Raw genomic sequence first — 20,174 nt, 5'->3', positions numbered from 1 at the left:
CAGAAAGGGCAAATCTGACATCTGTGTGTATAAAGAAAATTCCAAGAAAAAAAGGTAATCCATAATAAAACACCATTTGCAAATTACACATCTGCTTCCCACCGGTGATGCACTTTTGTGACTCAATAAGAAGAAGGAAATGAGGCAATTTTTAATTGATCAAAGCAAACAAACAGATTTTTTTTTCTCCAAAGAAAGTACGCAATGACCACCAAGCACACAGAAAGATACTTAGGTCAGTTGGTTGTCCTCTGGGCAATGCAAATTACCCACAGCACGGTTCAATTTACACATTTTGGGTGCCTATAATCAGGAAAGCTGATAAATGTTAGAGAACATGTGAGGAAACTAATTCTTTAAAGCTGGCACACTCACTTTCAGAAACAGTTCAGCACGTCTTCAAATAGAATCAATGAAATAGAAGTAGCGGCGCCGACCGCAATGGATATTAAATAACATCCATGCAAAACTTCGGTGTGAATGATCATGATAGGATTGTGACATTCATTCATAATATCCTTAAAAGGACGATGGCTCAGTTCTTTAGTGAATGTGCATCAACTGGGAAATGAGTAAAGAAAATGCGGTGTGTAGTTCGATGGCTGTTGCTCAGCTATACAGGGACGGAATACTCACACGCTACGCAAGCTTCCTCTCTCAAGGCGTATCATGCCTTTGGCAATGTGTGACAGAAGTCAGTGACATTCACATCCCATGTTTTTATGGATATGAATTCACAGAACCATGGAGGCAAAAGCTGCTGGGGGCTGCAGAGAGTTCCCTGTGTAAAGTGTATGCTCTGCAAATGTGAAGATCCCAGTCCAGTCTCCTAAACCCCTAGGGGGAAAGCTGGGCACTGGTACACATGCTTGTAAACTCAGCACTGAAGCAGTAGAGAAAGGAGACTCTCTAGAGCCTGCTGACCAGTCAGCCAAGCCTACTAAGTGAGTCAGGCCAGGGAGAGATCCTGCCTCCAAAAGCAAACGGTAGACAGTGCCTGTGGCATGACACTCCAAGTAGTTCTGTGACCTTCACACGTACACACGAGCTCACACACACACACACACACGTACACACATATACCACATGCACACACCCGTACACACATACACACACATACATGTACACACATACACCATGCACCCACACCCGAACACATACAAACACATACACACACATACATGTATACACATACACCACATACATACACCCACACATAGACACACATAGACACACACATGTACACACATACACCATGTGCACACACCCACCCACATACATACATATAGATGCATGTACACATATATACTACGTGCACACATACACATACACACACATACATGTATACACATATACCATGTGCACACACACACATGTACACACATACACCATACACACAAACCTGCACACACACACACATAGACACACATATACATGTACACACATACACCACACCCACACACATACACACACATACAAGATGTGCACACACCCGCACACTCACACTTGCACACACACACACACACGTACACACATATACCACATGCACACACCCGCACACACACATACATGTACACACATACACCATGCACCCACACCCGAACACATACAAACACATACACACACATACATGTATACACATACACCACATACATACACCCACACATAGACACACATAGACACACACATGTACACACATATACCATGTGCACACACCCACCCACATACATACATATAGATGCATGTACACATATATACTACGTGCACACATACACATACACATACACACACATACATGTATACACATATACCATGTGCACACACACATGTACACACATACATCATACACATAAACCTGCACACACACACACATAGACACACATATACATGTACACACATACACCACACACACACACATACACACACATACAAGATGTGCACACACCCGCACACTCGCACTTGCACACACACACACACACACACACACATATACACTGGGTGGCTGAGAAACTGAGCATAGGACTCCCACTGGGGAGTTGAAAATGATTGAATGTGGTTATACTGTACAATTCAGAATGCTCTTCATTACACCGAATTGTACAAATCAAATTTATAACTTACCTAATACATGAGTTAGAGCTCAACAAAAACAGTTGTGGGAAGACATAAACATTTTCCAACTCTAGCATAATAAAACCTAAATATAAACTGTGGGCTCTTATTTGAAAGGCATAAAACTCCATAGTCCTGGACACAGGCAGAGAGCATGCAAAAGTGGCCTCAGTCTGTTAGATCTGTAACCGATGTTAGCATTTATCAGAGTACTGTGTGTTGTTTTTGTCCCTGGCATGAAGCTGGCTCCCCAAAGAGCACCTCAATGGCTATGGGTTATTAGAGGTCAGCACTTCAGAAGGAACATGAAAGATGTCAGTCTAATTGGAAATTCTGGTACTGGGTATAAACAACTCCACTGTGGGGTCCAGGGGTGTGTGCTAGCAGTATGAAGAGCTGGCCTACCCCTGCACAATTTCTATGAGGGTTGTCATGGATGAATGCTGGAATATACTGAAGCCAGGTAACTTTACATTATACACCACTTTGATAAAAGTAGTCACCATTTAGAGGAAACCGGCAACATCTAAGACGAGGAGGTCTTGGCATTTTTAAAGGAGTTTAAAGGGTATAAAAGGTATCTCAGAGTTTCTGTAGATGAAACTATCATGGTACAAAGGATGCATGGAAGACGGTCACAGCTAGGGAGAGTTCCTAGTAAAAGATTCAGGAATACAAGAAAATATCATTGTTCTTGCCATTAACTTGGGCATCAGTGTACACTGGCTCTCTTTTTAAGTGTATTTCCAATTGTTTATATGATTAATTTATAATCAAATAACACTGCAAATGTATGCAGGTGTATAAAAGTGTCTTAGTGTAAACGTTTGAACCCCTCCTAGTTATTTTACATTTCTTATAGCATTTCCCCCCATAAAATACCTGCTGTTGGAGCAGACACTATTTAAATGCTTCTGCTTCCTTGGTCTTGTTTTGCTTTCTGAATTAATACTGCATCTGTGTGGTAATCCATTTGTCCCTTATTTTAGTTAAAATCTTTCTCCAAATAGATCTTTGACCCCGTTGCTTCCCAAGTGAGACAATTTTAGTAGGAATTCTTTGTTCTTGTTGATTAATCGATAGGTATTTTAAATAGTAGTAACCTCTTCTACAGAGCATATTCTTGTTTCATATGTATACGTTGTGTTAACCTATCACTTATACACGGAGAATATAGATGGAAGATAAAGGAGACTGGTTGTTTCCAGACTGCTGAGTTTTGGTCTCTGGGGCCTTTGGCCCATCTTCCCTTCCTTGTTCTGGCAGGTAGGGACTCACAGCCAGTCTTTGCTGAGGTGCCCCGCCAGAGTTTCAGACATTTTCTGCAGAATGAAAGATGCTTTCAAATTAATAACCCAATATTCACAGGTCCTAAACAACTGAGTCTGCTGGAAGGACACCCAAGCTCAGAGGGCGTGCTCTGGCCTATCTTTCCTTCTGCTCGCCACTAACATTTCTCTAGAGTCTCGGCTTTTGAACATCGATTTGCATTTTGGTATTCCATTTAATGATTATATAATACACTGTGTTTTATATACTTACATTTCCTTAGAGCTGTAGTCATCACAAATTCTGACCACTGGGCTTTGCCTTGGCTTATTCCTGGTCTAAGACCATCATGTGTGCTTGTTTTACCTCCTTCATCGAAAGCATCAGTATCAGGCCAGTGGTTTTCTGTCCCCTGAATGACTATACAGTCCCTAGGGTCTTACATAAGGATGCAAATGCCTTGGCTTCACCCAAGCTCAGTATCATTACAACACTGGGACTTAGAGGTGGGTGGTGTGAGCAGTGAGTGATTTCTAATCCAGAGCGAAATTGATAACCATTAACCTGTGAACAGATGTGACATACGATGGGGTTTTTGAATCGCATCTCCTTGAGTTCCACCATCAAGTTCAGTTCTACAAAGGTCAGCCAACGAAATAGAAGAGACTTTTCTTTTTGTTATATCCATCCCTACACTGAACATCCTGAGCACATGGGTCTGGTTCCAGATTTAGTCATGTTGGTCTTCATTTTCTTAGCACAGGTGCAGCAGTGAACAGCAGTGAGAGTCTCCCTCCATCCTCGTCTGTCAACGACATCTCCTCCATGTCCACCGACCAGACCCTCGCATCTGACACTGACAGCAGCCTGGAGGCCTCGGCGGGACCGTTGGGTTGTTGCAGGTGACTAGCCGCCTGCCTGCGAAACCCAGCGTTCTTCAGGAGATGACGCGATAGAACACAGCACACACACACAGCTTGCTCACACACACACACACAGCTTGCACACACACACACACACACACACACAAACACACACTGTCACACACACACACACACACTGTCACAAATGCACTCACGAAAGGTCAAGAAAAAAATAACAAGAGAGAGATCCAACGTAAAATTAAGTTAAATCTTTCTGCGTGCTTCTCCAAAGTTCTGTATCACAGCTGAGCTGAAATGTATACTTAACTTCTAGTTGCGCTCGCTTTGGTTTCCCTCCAGCAGTGCTTACTACACAAGACAAATCAGACACAATTAGAGAAGCCTTTCCCTAAAGTGTAACTTAAGTGGCTGCAGAACCAGCAACCTGTAACTGCCCTTCAAATGGCATGAGGAGGTGGGCACGGGTCCCGCCCAGCATGTGTGTGTCTCTATCTCGCGTCTACCTGCTCTTCCGGCCTAGTCAGATGGATGTAGATACAGATCTCGCATGTGTCTGTATTCAAACAGCACTTAGAGATGCTCCTGTCAGTGTCCTCCAGGCTCCACCAAGACACACACCGGGGTACCACATGGTCCATTTCATGTGATCTATTACTCTGACATAAATCCATCTGTAATATATTGCCAGTATATAAGCTGTTTAGTTTGTTAATTGATTAAGCTGTATGTCTTATAAGAGACTATGTAAAGGGGGAATATGGAGGCGTGAACTCTCAGACCCTTGAAGATGTAGCTTCCGAATTTGAACCGATTAAATGGCACCTGTATACCAATTTGTAGAAAGAACATATGTGATGCTTAAATCCAGGGTGGGGGGAGGGAGGGAGCAATAGCTTTCAGGTTCTAAATAGGGTTGTCCTTTAGATGGAAGATGTGAGTCAAAGCCAAGGGCGCTCTCTCTGGAAGTCAGTGGGTAGTGGGGACCAGAGCATATTGCTGCAGTATAGACTGAATGGAGGAAACCACTGCCCAGGGGCCGGGGGATGGCACATCTGTGTTCTAAACATTGGACACTATTGTTTATTTTTAAAATTACGTGTCAAAAGAGCAAGTTGCTGAAGGAAGGGGCAGGCGTCAAGGCAGGATCATTGTGCACAAATCCCGGGTGGTAAAAGCCCTTTCCCGAGACACAGTGGAAAGACCTTCATGTGATTGACTTTAGAGAAGATTAATGGACCAATGTGAGATTGTAGGGCACGTTTTCCATCTGTGAGCTGCTTCCCAGAGTCCTCCCCTGCTGATATTTTATTCCCTCTTCTGGAATTGGATAAAACAATTAAAATAAAATGCCCAAAGCAAACAGAGCGATCTTCAGGATAGCATCTCCAAGCATCTTCATGGACTGTGTTTTCCCTCAGAGGGATTTCCCAGGCCCCTTGGTATGACTGGTGTTTCATACTTATTGATGTATTTTCATAGATGTGTGTAATCTGAGAAGGGCTGATAACCTGACTTTTGTACTGCAGTAGATACACGAGAGCAATAACGCTGTGCCAACATAGCTCCTACTAGCTAGCATTAGCAGTGACTTTGTCCTAAAGCCATGAAATGTTTGTGTGTTTAGTGAAATCATCCAAATTTAGCTCAAATCCCTGAGAGATCCTATCTGAGCACTCAGAGAGGCACTGTGAAACATCGTGGTTATATACAAGGCAATGCCTGTGCAGCTTCTGAGCAATAACAGGCCAGGCCTGGTTTCCCTTCTTCCTCCCTTGGGTGAAGCATCCACTACAGTTATTTGCACTCTGGCCACTTTGGTGCTCACCCCTGTGGTGATATTTCACCTGAGGAAAAGTGGAATGTGTGAGCAGTTGAAGGTAATGGGCCTGGCAGATGGGAAAGCCTTCACTACAGAGCAAACAGCAATGCCAGGGCTCTGCAAACTGCCTTAAACCCAACAGCGTGGAAGATCTTCTCTCTTCAAGCAATAGTCAGAAGCCTCAGACCCATCCCCAACTCCTGCCAACACCACATCCCTCCATTCCCAACAAATACGCACATGTGCATAAACACACATATATACACACACACACACACACACACACACACACTACATACAGACAACACACTGCTGTGTGGCCATTCCTGGGACTGCTTCCCACAGCACGGTTCATTGTAAGACGTGGTATTGAAAAGGGAGAGAAGAGAAGTGGGGGGGCGGGAGCTAGCTACCTTCAGATCTTAGAGGGTGCAGCTCATCCCCTAGATAAAGATATTGGTCTGTTGCTGGATCATTTGGTTAATGTGGACAAAGTGATCTTTATAAACACTGATTCATTCTCACGATCTCTCTCCCTTTCCCATCTACCTTCTTTCTTTTTTTCCTATTTCTTAACTTACCTGTATTCTCTTCTCTTCTTTTTCTGTAGTTTGCTTTTATGTCTGTGATCTCTGCACTCCCTCACCTTATATCACACCAGATTAATGCCCAGACAACTGCTTGACAGAAACAAGTTTCAAGGGGAATTCCATAATAATCAAGATGGTGACAGACAGGCAGGGCTCTCAGCAGAATGGCGGATGTGCTGAACAGTCAGGATCCTACTGACAAATGCTGACCATTTCCCTGGGTAGATGAAAGCAGGCAAATCTTGTCTTCCCCTCCTTCAGGTTAGCCTGGGTACCGGTAGCACGTCTCCTAGTGGCCGGCACCCTTGGACAGAGATCCCCCATGGACAAGAAAATAGGAAGCAAATCTCTTGGGTTTTAAATAGCACATTGAGGGGAAGATGCACATTTAGCTCCTGGATCTCATGAAGGCTTGGTTTTTAGCTAAGCAACGGATGGATGGAGGAGAAATAACCCCGAGGGTCAATGTCAAAACATTTCAATTGAGACCCCCAATGCTCTGAGAATGTTCACAGTATACATTATGCCCTCTAGTGGGTCTTGCTAGGGAAAAAACCCAGTATTTATTTTATGTAATATCAGTTACTTACAAGGGTGTTCTTGTTTTGGGGGGCAGAGAACTGTTCTGAGACCTGGACTGTGTTTGTGGAAGATTCAAAGGAGCTTCGTGTATTCATTTTGCAACAGAAGGTTGGCATAGTGAGGACTTACAAATCTGTCCCTTCAGTAGGCAACCTTGGTCCTTAATATGTTCCATGGTGTTCTGTAGAAAGGGTGAGGGTGTATTTTTTTGCTGGTTAGGGAGTGTTTGGTGGGTCAGTGTGATCATTTTTTCCAATGGGATACATTGACCTTATAGCCCAATTTTTTCTTGTGCAATAAAGATTGAAACTAATACTCTATCTCTCAGAATCCATCATTAGAGCTTCATAGGTCTTTATCCCACGGCTGGACCAGGACGTAGGCAAGTCTTAGTTGGAGGAAACATGCTCATTTGATGGCTCAGTGGTAGCATGGCTGGCTTCTTTCAGTCAGTTATCACTACCAGAACAAGTATCATAAAAAGGCACCGATAACAGCTGACCAGTAGATGAGAGAGACTTGGTCATGGAGCATAGAACAAACTGAATGCATGAACAAGACATCATTTTGTGATCTGTTAGGGCAAAGAATAACAGGTCTCATTCTACAGCTCTTGAGTATTTACCACAGAGGCCAGGTTATACAAAATCTATTGCTGTTCCATTTTCTTAGCAAATAAGAACGTACTGTGTTCTGTAAAGAATTTTGTTAATTAACTTTGCTGGAAAAGATAACGTTTATGATCCAGAGAGATCAGAGAAGTCGTTGGGGTGGGGGGTGGTGGATTTTGATCCCAGCTTCTTTGGGTCTGAAGAGCAATCTCTCTCACCACTCCAATGCTCCTGCCCTCATGGATATGTGCACATGTTAACTGCAAGAGTTCACTGTCTTCCACGTGTAGCCTTAGAAGTGGCACTAACTAAACAAACTAAAAATGGAGAATGTAAACAACCAAATCACTCATTTTCCTTGCGATTAAAATATAAATGGTATCTCCTCTTTGGGCATCCAGAGAGATCTTTGTTAATTCACTTTAGTCAGTCAAAGCGAGGTGGTAGATTTTTTTTTAACATGTGAACTGTTCATTTTATTCTTGCTCATGTGGGACCAATGGCCAGTATATCCCAGTAGAGATGAATTTCCCAGCCCTCATTTGCCACCATTTGTCCTCTGTGTCATGTCCTTGCAGGGTGCCTACCTTTGCCTGCTATTCTGCATGACTGGACCCCCTCCCAAAAAAATTACTGATGAAGAGAATTGTCCTATGTCAATGTTTATGAGATGTGTCTACAGCACACGCACACACACACATGTTCACATTTGCCCCCATATAGTTCTCTCAACCTGGAAGCCAAAATCATGTATGTCCAATCTCGTTGCAAAGTCTTGGAGGTGAGACGAGCTGTCACTAGCCTGATAGGTTTGATGTGCTCTCAATGGTGTCTAATATGGGATCAAACTCATTCAATCCATGTCTGTGTTCTTTCTCACGTTCTTTTCCATTTTTCTCTCATTTTAAATATGTCTGTGGAAAAGAGCATGAATTGGAGAATTTGAATTCTTTAGACTCTTCACAGTTGGAACCAAGTCAACGTATTGTAATTTGTATGTCTTATGAATCATTAAAGCTGAAGGAAATACACTTCCCTTCTCGTAAAACCAAACAAAACCCAGACTCTGTCGGACTCTCCTGTCGACAATGCCCTTTGTTTGTGCTGCTTTGGGTTCATGGGCTGCCAGAGCTCTGAAGGGGCTCCCGTGAGTTTATTCTGACCCCAGTAAAGAAACCTTGCGGTAGTCAGTTCTACCAAGGGCGTAATTAAGAAGGAAGGGACAGCTTCCTTCTCATTCGAGATGCACGGGTCTCAGTGGAGAAGGGTGTGTTTGTGCTTGAGATTCATTCCTTCCAGAAAGGCCTTCGTTTCCATCTGCAGATCCTAGCATCACGGTTACAATTCAGTGATAACCAGTAAGATGACAGTGGACAAAAGTCATTGGTAAGTAGGTCAGGACTACGTTTTTGTTTTCAAATTAATCGACAGAATTCCTAATATTTATTTTGCCTGAGGGATTTATTTTGTCGACATTATTGTTTCAGACCTCTTGTCTAACTTAGGGATTTGAGTTACACTCAGTGGAGTCCCCTGAGCATGCCAGGGCTCACCTGGCAGTGACTGAACAACACTGGGGAGTGGCCTGCACATATCTGAACAATACATTTTATTTATTCTGTTAATAAAAATCTTGAAACGTAGGAATTCCTACTATTTGCAATTTTCATACTTTTTTTATTCATAGAAACAGAAGGCTATTTCTTACTTTTGCAATGACTCTTATCCTAATGATTTTTCAATTATTTTAATTTCTTCTTTTTCTTTCATTTGAGTGAAAGATATGGATAGGTCGCTTGCTATGTAGGCCAGGTGATCCTAGTACTCTCAATCCTCCTGCCTCTCAGTCTCTTGAGTTCTGAGATTCCAAGCGTGTACAACTATGCCTGGAATCCTGTTTGACGTCAATCACAAATTTTGTCTTTTCTTTCGATCAAGCATACATATCTAAAAACACCTATAAGACTAAGAAGGGCAAATTCATTCTTCATGATGATTGCCCAAAGAGGGCAAATCTGCAGTTGTTGGTACATTCTAGGCAGTATAAAACATTACCATATATTTGACTGTTTTGATTATATTTGCAATGAGACAAGACAACAAGAGTGACAACAAGAGTATTGACCATGCCTTTCTTCGTGCAACTGAAGGAACAACCAATCTAGGAGGATGAATCTACTTGCTCAATAATAGATGTGATTGTGAAGAAGGCAAAGGCTTTTGACCTTGCCATTGACTTAGCATTCATTGCTGAGTTTTATACACATAGCATACCCCACCCCCACCCTTACAGCAGTTTGAAGACAATGCCTGGAAAACATGTCCAAGTAGTGATATACGGGCTGTTCCACCATCTCAGCTCTGTTCATGCCTGGCCCGGCTGTATGACAGGAAGACTCCTGTCCCAGATCGAGCTCTACAGGGTCAGGCTGCTGAATGACTGGGTGTGAAGTTACTGAAAAGTACTGTAGAAACTTACATTTCTCAAACACATGAATGCTATGGTGCAAGCAATCAAAACAGAAGCAGCAGCAGCAGCAGCAACAGCAACAGCAACAGCAGCAGCAACATGAAATCAATCCTCCAAACCCCACCCCCTTCGCCAAATACTCCTTTTAAGGAAGGTATGCAATTGGTGTGTAAAATTCAAAAATAGGTAAGTCCAGAATGCAGTGTAGAGGGTTCAGCTTACTCAGTACAGCGGGGAGTTCTGGTACGGTCCCCCATTCCACCTTGCTTTCTGTTCAAACAATAATCCATATTGCTTGCCTCTGACCAGCAGGCACCTGGAAAGTTTATCTTACATTACACACCTTTAGGCTAGTTAGAAGGCTGGATCGTACATTATGTCCTTTCCACTAAAAGCACTGAAGTGCTTCTGAGAGTGTGTTCCTGAAAGTATTGTCTACAAACAATAATACAGAAAATAAAACTTTGTAATGCAAATAGCACTTCATCCAGTCTAAGAGACTAATGATTTCAAATGGTTTCTTTATGAAAGGAAGACATTTGAGAGCTGTTGTATGCTTCTAATAGTTTGGTAACTCAGATTGGCATACATTAAGCTCTAGGAAGGTTACTTTGAATTTCTAGCTTAATCTCTGAACTACATTCTAAAGTATTTTATCAATCCTTGCCAAAAGCACTTATTGAACTGTTTGTGGTAGAAGGCAAATATTGTGATCCTTATCATAAAAAAATGCAGCCAATAAATCAATGCCTACAAACACATGGTCAATGCAAAAATATCTTACTAATTTATCTTCTTTTAAAATCACAATGTATTTAAATTACAAGTGCATCCTAAATGAGCCCATTTTTATTATTGGCATAAAAACAAATAGTCTTTCAATGCTCTCATTTTGTCCAATTGTATTTCAGGTACACTTAATGAACCACCATTAGAGAAGAGTGATTATTTTCCTTTGTAATTTGGGAATGGATAATTTTTAAATTCATAAAAGAAGCCAGCGTGGCTATTCTTTTCTCTGCATTATGAATTGTTTTGATATTTGTGTCCCTTGGAATTTTTGGGCTTTGATGCTGAGCTGGAAACCCATGCTCTGCATGGCCAGCTCCAGTGTCACAGCAGGTCCTAGAACTGCCTTTCAGCCCCACTTAAAACGGAAGCAGAATCCCGTGCACTCTGTCCAGTCTATTGGTGACTCTAGGAGCGAGATTATCTCTTCATTTGTGTTAAAGATTCAGCTCGGAGCATTCCTGAATATCTCTGCTGGAATATTTAACACTGGATGATAAACATGCATTTGTCGATTCATGCTACAAATATTTATTGAACACATCAAATCTCCAAATACTGTCGTAGCTACACATCATTGTGAGGGACGCACACACTTCCTGTCTTCCTGAAGTCTACATTTCATTGTGTGGGGAGTTATGGGCAAAACAACGCCACGCACTGAAAGCACAAAGCAAGCAGAAAGAGAAGGCTTGAAAAGAGACAGCATGAGAGATACCGTGCTCAGGGAAAGCCTCTTAGAGAAGGTGACCCTTGGTCAGACCTAGATACAGTGAGAAAATGAAGCACAATACCATATGAAAAAGAACAGTTCATACTGAGGGGAGCGCCATGGCTGAGGAGAGACATGGAAAGAGTTTTCTTTTCTACCATGAACAAAGAACATTTAAGAATCCTGAGATTAATCAGAAGAGGTAAGGAAGATAATGACGATTGAAACTGGAACAGAAGGCAAGAATCTGAACAAAGGAATTATCTTGGGAATTTATTCTAAAATGGGAAAACAAGGACTAGGGTTGAGCAAGGGTATTATGCTATCTTTCTTCTAATATATAAAATAAGCATTAATAAACTATGTATAATAAATTATAAATTATAGCATATATTATATAATACATACAAGAGTATGTAATATTTATTACATAATATATAATAAGTTAAATATATATTTAATATATATTTTTCCTGGTTTTGGGTAGGGAGAATTCTTGAAAAGAAAGACAATGGAAGAAAGTCATGCATCATAGGCTATGGTAAAAATCCAGAAAGAAATGATGGGGTTTTAACCAAGGAGTAGAGAATCTGAGAAGAATGAAGAATTTGGCCAAGGTATAATTAGGAATGAACAGCAGCCAGTGGCACACACATGAAATTTCATTTATTTGGGGACAAGCTGGTGGATTACAGGTTTAAGGTTAGCCTAGGCGACTTAAGTAAGACTTTGTCTCCAATTAAAACGTAAAGGAGGTATATGCCTTACCAAGTCGGAGGCTTTAGGTTCAATCTTCAATAAGTATAAAGATTACTGAATGGATAAAAAATAAACAAAAAGGAAAGCTTGTGAAAGTGGAGCTGAAAACATTTTCTGGTGAAATGATAGTATGATACGTAGATGACTATTAGAAGCAACTCCAGGATTTTTCTTTTTACCTAAGCGATAATGGATGCTTGCTATTGGTGACTGACAACAGCGGACCAAATAGGAACCTGGGAGTAAGAAGCCTGTGGATTACATGAAAATTCACACTTGTATATAAAAATCAAGGAGGAGCTGAGCGTAGAGTAGGGTAGGAGCTACAGAAATACCTCTTGTTCCAACACAGAGACAGGAATGCCAGTGAAGTGCAGAGAAAATCAGGGCTAAAGCCGGATGACTGAACTTGGCTTTGACGTTAGTGCTGACTTACGGCAATTGGTGTACAACTGGGCAAGAGAGCGAATGCAGCCGAACACAGGATGTGAGGCATTTGTACCAGTTGGGGGGGGGGAGATGGGAGGACGATAGAGGAAGAACCAAATTAATGATGCAAGAGAAAGGGTTTGTAGCTGAGAGCACGTGGTGCGTGGCAGGCTGGAGGGTTGGCAGTCGGGAGCACCAGCGGAGAAACCCATTTGCTTTCAGAGACAATGACGTCATAGGAGGTGAGGAGGCACACGGGGGCACACGGGGTCTCGGAAGTTCGTGTCACACACAAACCCATTTTTATCAGAAAAAAAATTATTTTTTTCAAGTGAAGACAGAAAAAGGCTCTTAAACTTAATGAGAGGCAGGCAAGAGGGAGTCTGAGAAGACAGGCTGCCAGGCTGCTTAGTATATTCAAGGTTCATGACACTAGAGCCTAGTTAACTCACTGTTCAGTCTATATTCTCTCAACACCTTACTCTCTAATAAAAAGTGACCTACGCTGCGTATGCTGGTCTCACCCGACCTCAGCTCTTGAGTCACACAGGATTTAATAAGGAGCATCTACCACCCTACCCAGCTGTGCGCCTCAGCCCCAAAAGGTGCTTTAGAAAAGATGCTCTGGCCAAGTCTTTCTCTTTAGGTTAGGACTACCTAGGGGACTGTTAATTTTCCACACCTCACGGCAAAAGAGTCCTTTAAGATAGGATTAACTAACTCTCAACTCATTACCCGGCTGTGCAACCAAGCGGAGAACGAGGAGAGCACCGTAATGGGTCGTCAGGGTCCACTCGTCCAGCCCTCTGTAACAAGGCATCAGAGTCCACAGTTTCAGCATTCCAGCTTGCCTACTTTATTTTAATAATGGCCAAAGCCAGCCAGGTTCTGAGACTGTATCTGGGCCTCACAGTGTGTGATAGGCATTGATGCCCACTGCATGTTGGTCGTTCCTATTTCACTGGAAAGGCATCCTAAGGTCTGCCCTTGAAGTACCTTTCCACCTGCTGTGTCACAGGCAGGAAAGCCTTACACCAGCTCTGACCCTTCCTGGTGACTTTTCTGGGCTCCATCCCTGTTAGTTTCATAGAACATGGTCCAAAGATTTATAAACAACTAGACACCCCAGGACAGGTTGAGGGACCATATCTTTTGGGTTCTGACTCCATCTTAGAGAACCTGCGTCTAGCATCAGTTTCCAGGTTGTTCCCCAACAAATCTGCACCTCCAGGGTACAACCCTGCCTCTGACACTTCACTTCCGAACAACCACCAATCAAGAGGAAAGCAGAAGGTAAGTTTATGGTTTGGCTCCCAGAACCAGCCAATTTTGTTAAAAGCCTAATGGCCCCCAATCAGATGTATGCCAGACTAGATACACCCTTCTGCCTCTATACATGCTTGCCTGAAACTAAGCTTAGTGCTGCACCACCCCCACCCCCTGCCCCATTCTACTTCATTAGAGACAATGGTATGGCCCAAGCTCCAGCTTGAATAAAGAGACCCTAGTGTGATTGCATTGGAATCGGCTCCTTGGTGGTCTTTTGGGGTTCACTTCCTGGCACAACAAGGTTACTGGTCTATAGGCTTGGGAACGTCAATATTTTTTATTTGGTACTTTTAACACCTGGTGCCCCCCTCTGTGGCAAAAAGAGTTGGTAAGCACAGTTGCAGGTATGATTCTTTGACAGTTCTCAGAGGCCACTGCCATTATCACAGAACAGAAAAAGAAAGGGCGATTTCCGGTCCCCTCCCTGGCTGTCGACCTCTCGCAGAGTTGGAGAGACATGAGATTTGAAGGTCTGGGGCATCCTTTGCGGGTGCTTGTAATGTGCTCTGACTGCTGTCTGGGTTATGTCATGTTCCCACTTTAGTCTCTGGATGAAATGCGTTACTGGTAGGAGCAATGCAAGGCAGGAGCTGCCACCGTTAGCCTTCAGTGTCCAAGGCATTGCTCTAACCACTGAGGGAACTCACTCCCTCCTCACAGCATCTCCTGCCTTCAGTATTCCTTACAACAAGCATTTCCTACCTTCAGAAAATATCAACCTCATTTTTACCAATATTAGCTTGCTTCCACAAAGTTTGTCTAGCTAGGAATTGCAGGGCCAGGGTTTGAAGCTAGGCTCAAGTCACAAAAACTCACAGTCTACATTCTAGGTACTCACAGAAGGTGGGGACCCCTGGGACCCAGATATCATAGTCTTCAACAGCCACCTTCAATTACAAAAGCTACACTTGCTCTTCTGGGAACAATGTAAATTGGTAAATAAATAGATAAATAAATAAATAATGAATTTACCTAAGCCACAGTTAGAATTTTTAACATATAACATCAGTGTTCTGGTTGCATAGGCAATTCTGTTTATTGTGTTCTCCAAAGCACACCACAGGATGTGAGCAGAAGAAGCTAATGATTTAGGGTCAACATCTGGAAGCAAATTCCTCTTCTTGAACTTATAATTTAGAAGCATTGCAGGTGCATGGCAATTTTAAGTCTATACATGTAGGATGTAGCAATTATATTTAAAAATATATTTAATGTACATGAATTTTTTTCTGTTTTTTTATATATGCACCATATACATGCAGTGCTTAAGGCAGCCAGAGGAGGGCGTCTGCTGGATCAGAAAACCAGGTGACCATGTTGCCCTTAAGATCCAAGGCCACTGCCACTGAAATCAGTTAGCAAAGAAGTCCTCAAAAATTAAAAGTTGACCGGGGCCTAGCAAACACAGAAGTGGATGATCACAGTCAGCTATTGGATGGATCACAGGGCTCCCAATGGAGGAACTAGAGAAACTACCCAAGGAGCTAAAGGGAACTGCAACCCTATAGGTGGAACAACAATATGAACTAACCAGTACCCTGGAGCTCTTGTCTCTAGCTGCATATGTATCAAAAGATGGCCTAGTCGGCCATCACTGGAAAGAGAGGCCCATTGGACTTGCAAACTTTATATGCCCCAGTACAGGGGAACCCCAGGGCCAAAAAGGGGGAGTGGGTGGGTAGGGGATTGGGAGGGTGGGTATGGGGGACTTTTGGGATAGCATTGGAAATGTAAACGAGGAAAATACCTAATTAAAAAAAAAAGAATAGCACCTACAAAAAAAAATTAAAAGTTGAGCAACATGAAGGTTATTTTCATTAAATTTTTAGTTGTGTGATGGTCTCCTGTTTAGCCTCAGTCATATACAGTGAGAAATTAAAGGGTAAGAAAATATCATACTATCCTCTTAAGATGTTGCATGCACCAACTGAGCTATCAGTGGATCCAAGTGGTTAGCCTTGAAATCTCTCCTTCCGTGGTCTGTCTAATCATCACAGTGTCAGTACCTCGTGGGAAAAATTACCAAGTCACAGATGACACCAGCAGCTGAGACAAGTTCACAGACTTGTCCTTCCTGGAATCTTGCCTGAGGGAGGTTGAGAAGCCAGCTGAGGTGTGCTGTGGTCTCTACTTAGTGGAGTTTTCTCTCTCCTATCTTGGCTCCTAAAATGATTCTTTTTCAGTGCGGCATCGTGTGTGTGTGTGTGTGTGTGTGTGTGTGTGTGTGTGTGTGTGTGTGTGTATATGTGTGTATGTGTGTGTGTGTGTGTATGTGTGTATATATGTATGTGTGTATGTGCGTGTGTAAAAGAACTATATATAAGTTAGACATAAAAGGACAACTTTCTCTCCTTTGAGATTCCAGGGAACTTCATTGAAAACTGCTACTGAACAGGAGAACTCTTTAGTCTGTGGATAAGGCAGTGTAATATTGGGAACAGCAACTCTAGAACGCTTACCAGAAGAGCGAAGAGGATTCCAGATGAAAGGGTAGGAAGGCTTAAATGAGATAGAAGTAGGAGGATGCACCCGAGAACATGAACTGTGAGGCTTGCTTGTGTCTTCTGAGTCTTACGCTAAGGTAGACAAGAAGACGATGTTCTGCCTGGAAGACCTGTGCCTTGGATTTCACCTCCTCAGGCCAACCAAGGAAGAACTAATTAATCTCATCATACTACTGTTGGCTTTAAGTTAGTAGTCCTTTATAAACTACTCCAAGTAATCCCAAAGTCAAGAAAGGATTTAGGATAGGAGATGGTTGACCATGTTTAGTTATTGTGAATTTGTGTCTGAGCTTTTGGTAGCTTGGGCCAAAAAGGAAGGATATTTGAAATTATTGTTACTTTTAGATTTATCTTTAGATTTGTGACCAGTTTAAAGCCTTGGGACTTGACTTATCTTTAATTGAACATGAGGAGGAGTAACTTGAAGGTTACTTTCTGAAATGTGAGTAATTGAAAGCTTTAACATTCCTTTGACAATCTGCCCTTTCTCCCTTGTTGCCTACAGTAACAGAATAAGCAGTGAATTAGCTCTTAGAATAGGGGCCATACCTAAGCATCAGTAGGCAGGAAGGTTCCCAGGTATGAACTGACATTGTGAGTGTTACAGGAACTGGTCAGAGACAAGGCTGATCTGTCGCTCAAAGCCTTCTACACGGGTGAAATGTATCATGTGTCATTAGCCAAGGCAAAATGGAGTCAGAGGATGAGGTAGCAAGGCAGACTGGAAACATTGGTGAAGATACCACAACAAACATGGTGGAGCAGGATGCTTCCATCAAAAGACTAGCAATGCTGAAAGGAGGATCAGGTTGTGAGTGAGGTGGGAGCAGCCAGTCAACTGTCCAGCGGAACAAGGCAGAGTTGGATAACTCAACTGGCAGTCATACCAGTCAACCGGCTCAGCATGTCACTAACATCACAGAGCAAGGTCATATGAGTAACAATTCCAGCACTGAGGCCTGAGCTAGGTATGCACGGGAGATTCGGCAATACTGGCAAACTGCAGACAAGTTGAACCCAGGCAGTTTGATAGCCTGGCCTTTGAGTTTTACTGTCTCATCACGTAGTTTGGTGGACACGCTTGAGGCTTTTTTGAACTGACATACAAGCAGGAGAGAGATGCCGGGGCACAGCAGGGTGGCTCTGATCTGTTGCTTAAACTGACTCTGAATTTCTTATGGGATGTCTGGATAAAAGTATTTGCTGTGGACTTAGAAAGGCAAAAGGCAAAGGCAAAAGATAAAAGACAAACCCTCCACCCCCCCCAAAATAAAAACAAGAAAAAGAAACAGTCCTTGTTACAGCCATACTAGATGACATCAAATGCCACACAGATTTGCTCAGCTGGAGGGACAGAATCATGTTTCCAAGCTTGTATCCTCAGAAACAGACAAACATAGCATTTTCAAAAATGCAAATTCCGAAGCTTAAATGGTTTGTTATTTATAGTCATGCCCTTGTGACATTTAGTTCTAGGGTGAGGTTCCCACCCGAGCTCTGGTTTTCCTTAACCATTGCCTTACTGAAACGCAAATAATCGTTTTCCTAGAATAATAGCCTCACAGAGTTCTGGGTTTTTCTAGAAAGTTCTTCTAGATACTGCTTATATTCACCTATTTGTCCAAAATGAACCTTTACACATTAATAGTTACAAATTATTCGAATGAGTATGTTTTCATCAGGAAAAACGGTATTGTAAAAATAATAAGGCAAATATATCACGTAATTTTCTCATGATTTTCTCATTCTTCCTGGTTGCCTTTTCTTATTCTCTTGCTAGCACCTCCGTTGCCAGTTGTGGTGCAGAGCAAAATCCCAAACAATAACAGGCTGAGTGAGATAGAGATGTCACAAAACGACATGCATTCTAGTGATTTGATGGAGAGAGGCACATGCAGATCACTCATGTCCTGGCGGGTCTCAGGGAAGGAGCTGGTCTCCTGTGGGCAAGGAAGGGATCCTCTAGCAACTAGCAAGATGTTCTGGAGAGCTACTGCAGAAGGACCAGCAATGCAAGATGATAAATGCAGTGTGGGACCAATCCTTCTCCGTATGGTGTGTCCTGCACAAGAGAGAGCTTTGTACCTGTGATGGCTCAGCACAGCTGGAGGAGGATTTCCCATCAGCACTGCAGTGCCTTTGTGTCAGATTATCACACCAATAAAACGGCAATGTTAAAGTGTTTATGCATGGATGGGTGTGTGCGCATGTGCAGATGTATGTGCTTGTGTGTGCATGTGTGTATGAGTGTGCATGTGTGTCTCTCTCTCCCAGTGTGTGTGCATGTGCCTGTGTGTGCATGTGTGTATGAGTGTGCATGTGTGTCTCTCTCTCCCAGTGTGTGTGCATGTGCCTGTGTGTGCATGTGTGTATGAGTGTGCATGTGTGTCTCTCTCTCCCAGTGTGTGTGCATGTGCTTGTGTGTGCATGTGTGTATGAGTGTGCATGTGTGTCTCTCTCTCCCAGTGTGTGTGCATGTGTATGTGTGTGCACGTGTGTATGAGTGTGCATGTGTGTGTCTCTCTCCCAGTGTGTGTACATGTGTGTGTAAGTTTGAGGACCCATGCAGATAGATGCCAGAGGAAGATGGGTAGGCTTCTCTATTCTATCCTGCCTTAGTCCACTGTGCCAATGTCTCTTGGTGAACCTAAAGCTTGCTGTTCTTCAGGTAGGCTGGTATTGCATAGCAGTAAAACTTTCTGTCTTGGAGTGAGTCCAACTGAGACTCAAGAAGTAAATAATTGATAAGTTTCAGGAAATCCCTGGAACTCAGTCATGAGGTCTCTACATTCCCAAGATCATGTAAGAGTGAGGACTGCTGAGGAAAGAGACCCTGGAAGCTGTTGAGCTGATTGCGTGCTGTGCAGGGAGTTCCAGGAGGACGTCTTTGTGAGCTGTCATTCCAGCTGGGGGGCTCCTCAGTGATACAGCATTTGAGTCATTCATGCTTTCATAGGGAACCCCTCTTATATAACCCCTAGGCAACCCGAGTTAGTTACCTGATTCACTAAGCTGTATTTTGGTAGAGTGATTGCTTTAGGCTGGCATCAGTTCCCTCCCTGTGTGGACTTGCCTGTCATGTCGCTGCAGAAAGAAAAAAGGCTCACACAGCTAGGTTGATGCCCAGCAAGCTCTAGCTTCCTCCACCCCCAGCTCTGCAGGTTCTGCAGGTATGAGGCTCCATCTGATCTTTACGTGGGTGCTGTGCTGTGTATCAGAATGTAGACCTTCATGCTTACATGGCAACAGCTCAGACTCCCTGAACCACCTCCCCAACCCAAACTGAAGAATGTAAAAGAACCATTGACAGCTACA

At 42.9% G+C, this 20,174-nt stretch overlaps 1 protein-coding gene across 4 annotated transcripts in view; it reads left to right on the top strand.

Annotated features, from left to right (window-relative positions):
- The window catches only part of Mapk10 (mitogen-activated protein kinase 10), a 313,083-nt gene extending 302,212 nt beyond the window's left edge, over nt 1–10,871 (top strand). For 2 of the 4 annotated variants that reach the window (XM_085836936.1, XM_021162158.3), the window contains one exon: nt 4,145–10,871. In XM_085836936.1, the coding sequence (XP_085693062.1) occupies nt 4,145–4,287 (143 nt within the window). In that variant the 3' untranslated portion in view covers nt 4,288–10,871. Of the gene's footprint in view, nt 1–4,139 lie in introns of all 4 variants that reach the window. The other 2 variants (XM_021162159.3, XM_021162155.3) reach the window with 2 other exon arrangements.
- The last annotated feature ends 9,303 nt before the right edge of the window (nt 10,872–20,174 follow it).

The sequence above is a fragment of the Mus caroli genome, unplaced genomic scaffold (assembly GCF_978045245.1).
Source record: "Mus caroli unplaced genomic scaffold, Mus_caroli_1 scaffold_4, whole genome shotgun sequence".
Taxonomy (NCBI): domain Eukaryota; kingdom Metazoa; phylum Chordata; class Mammalia; order Rodentia; family Muridae; genus Mus; species Mus caroli.
The sequence above is the reverse complement of the archived record's forward strand: the minus strand, read 5'-3'. Positions and strand labels throughout refer to the sequence as shown.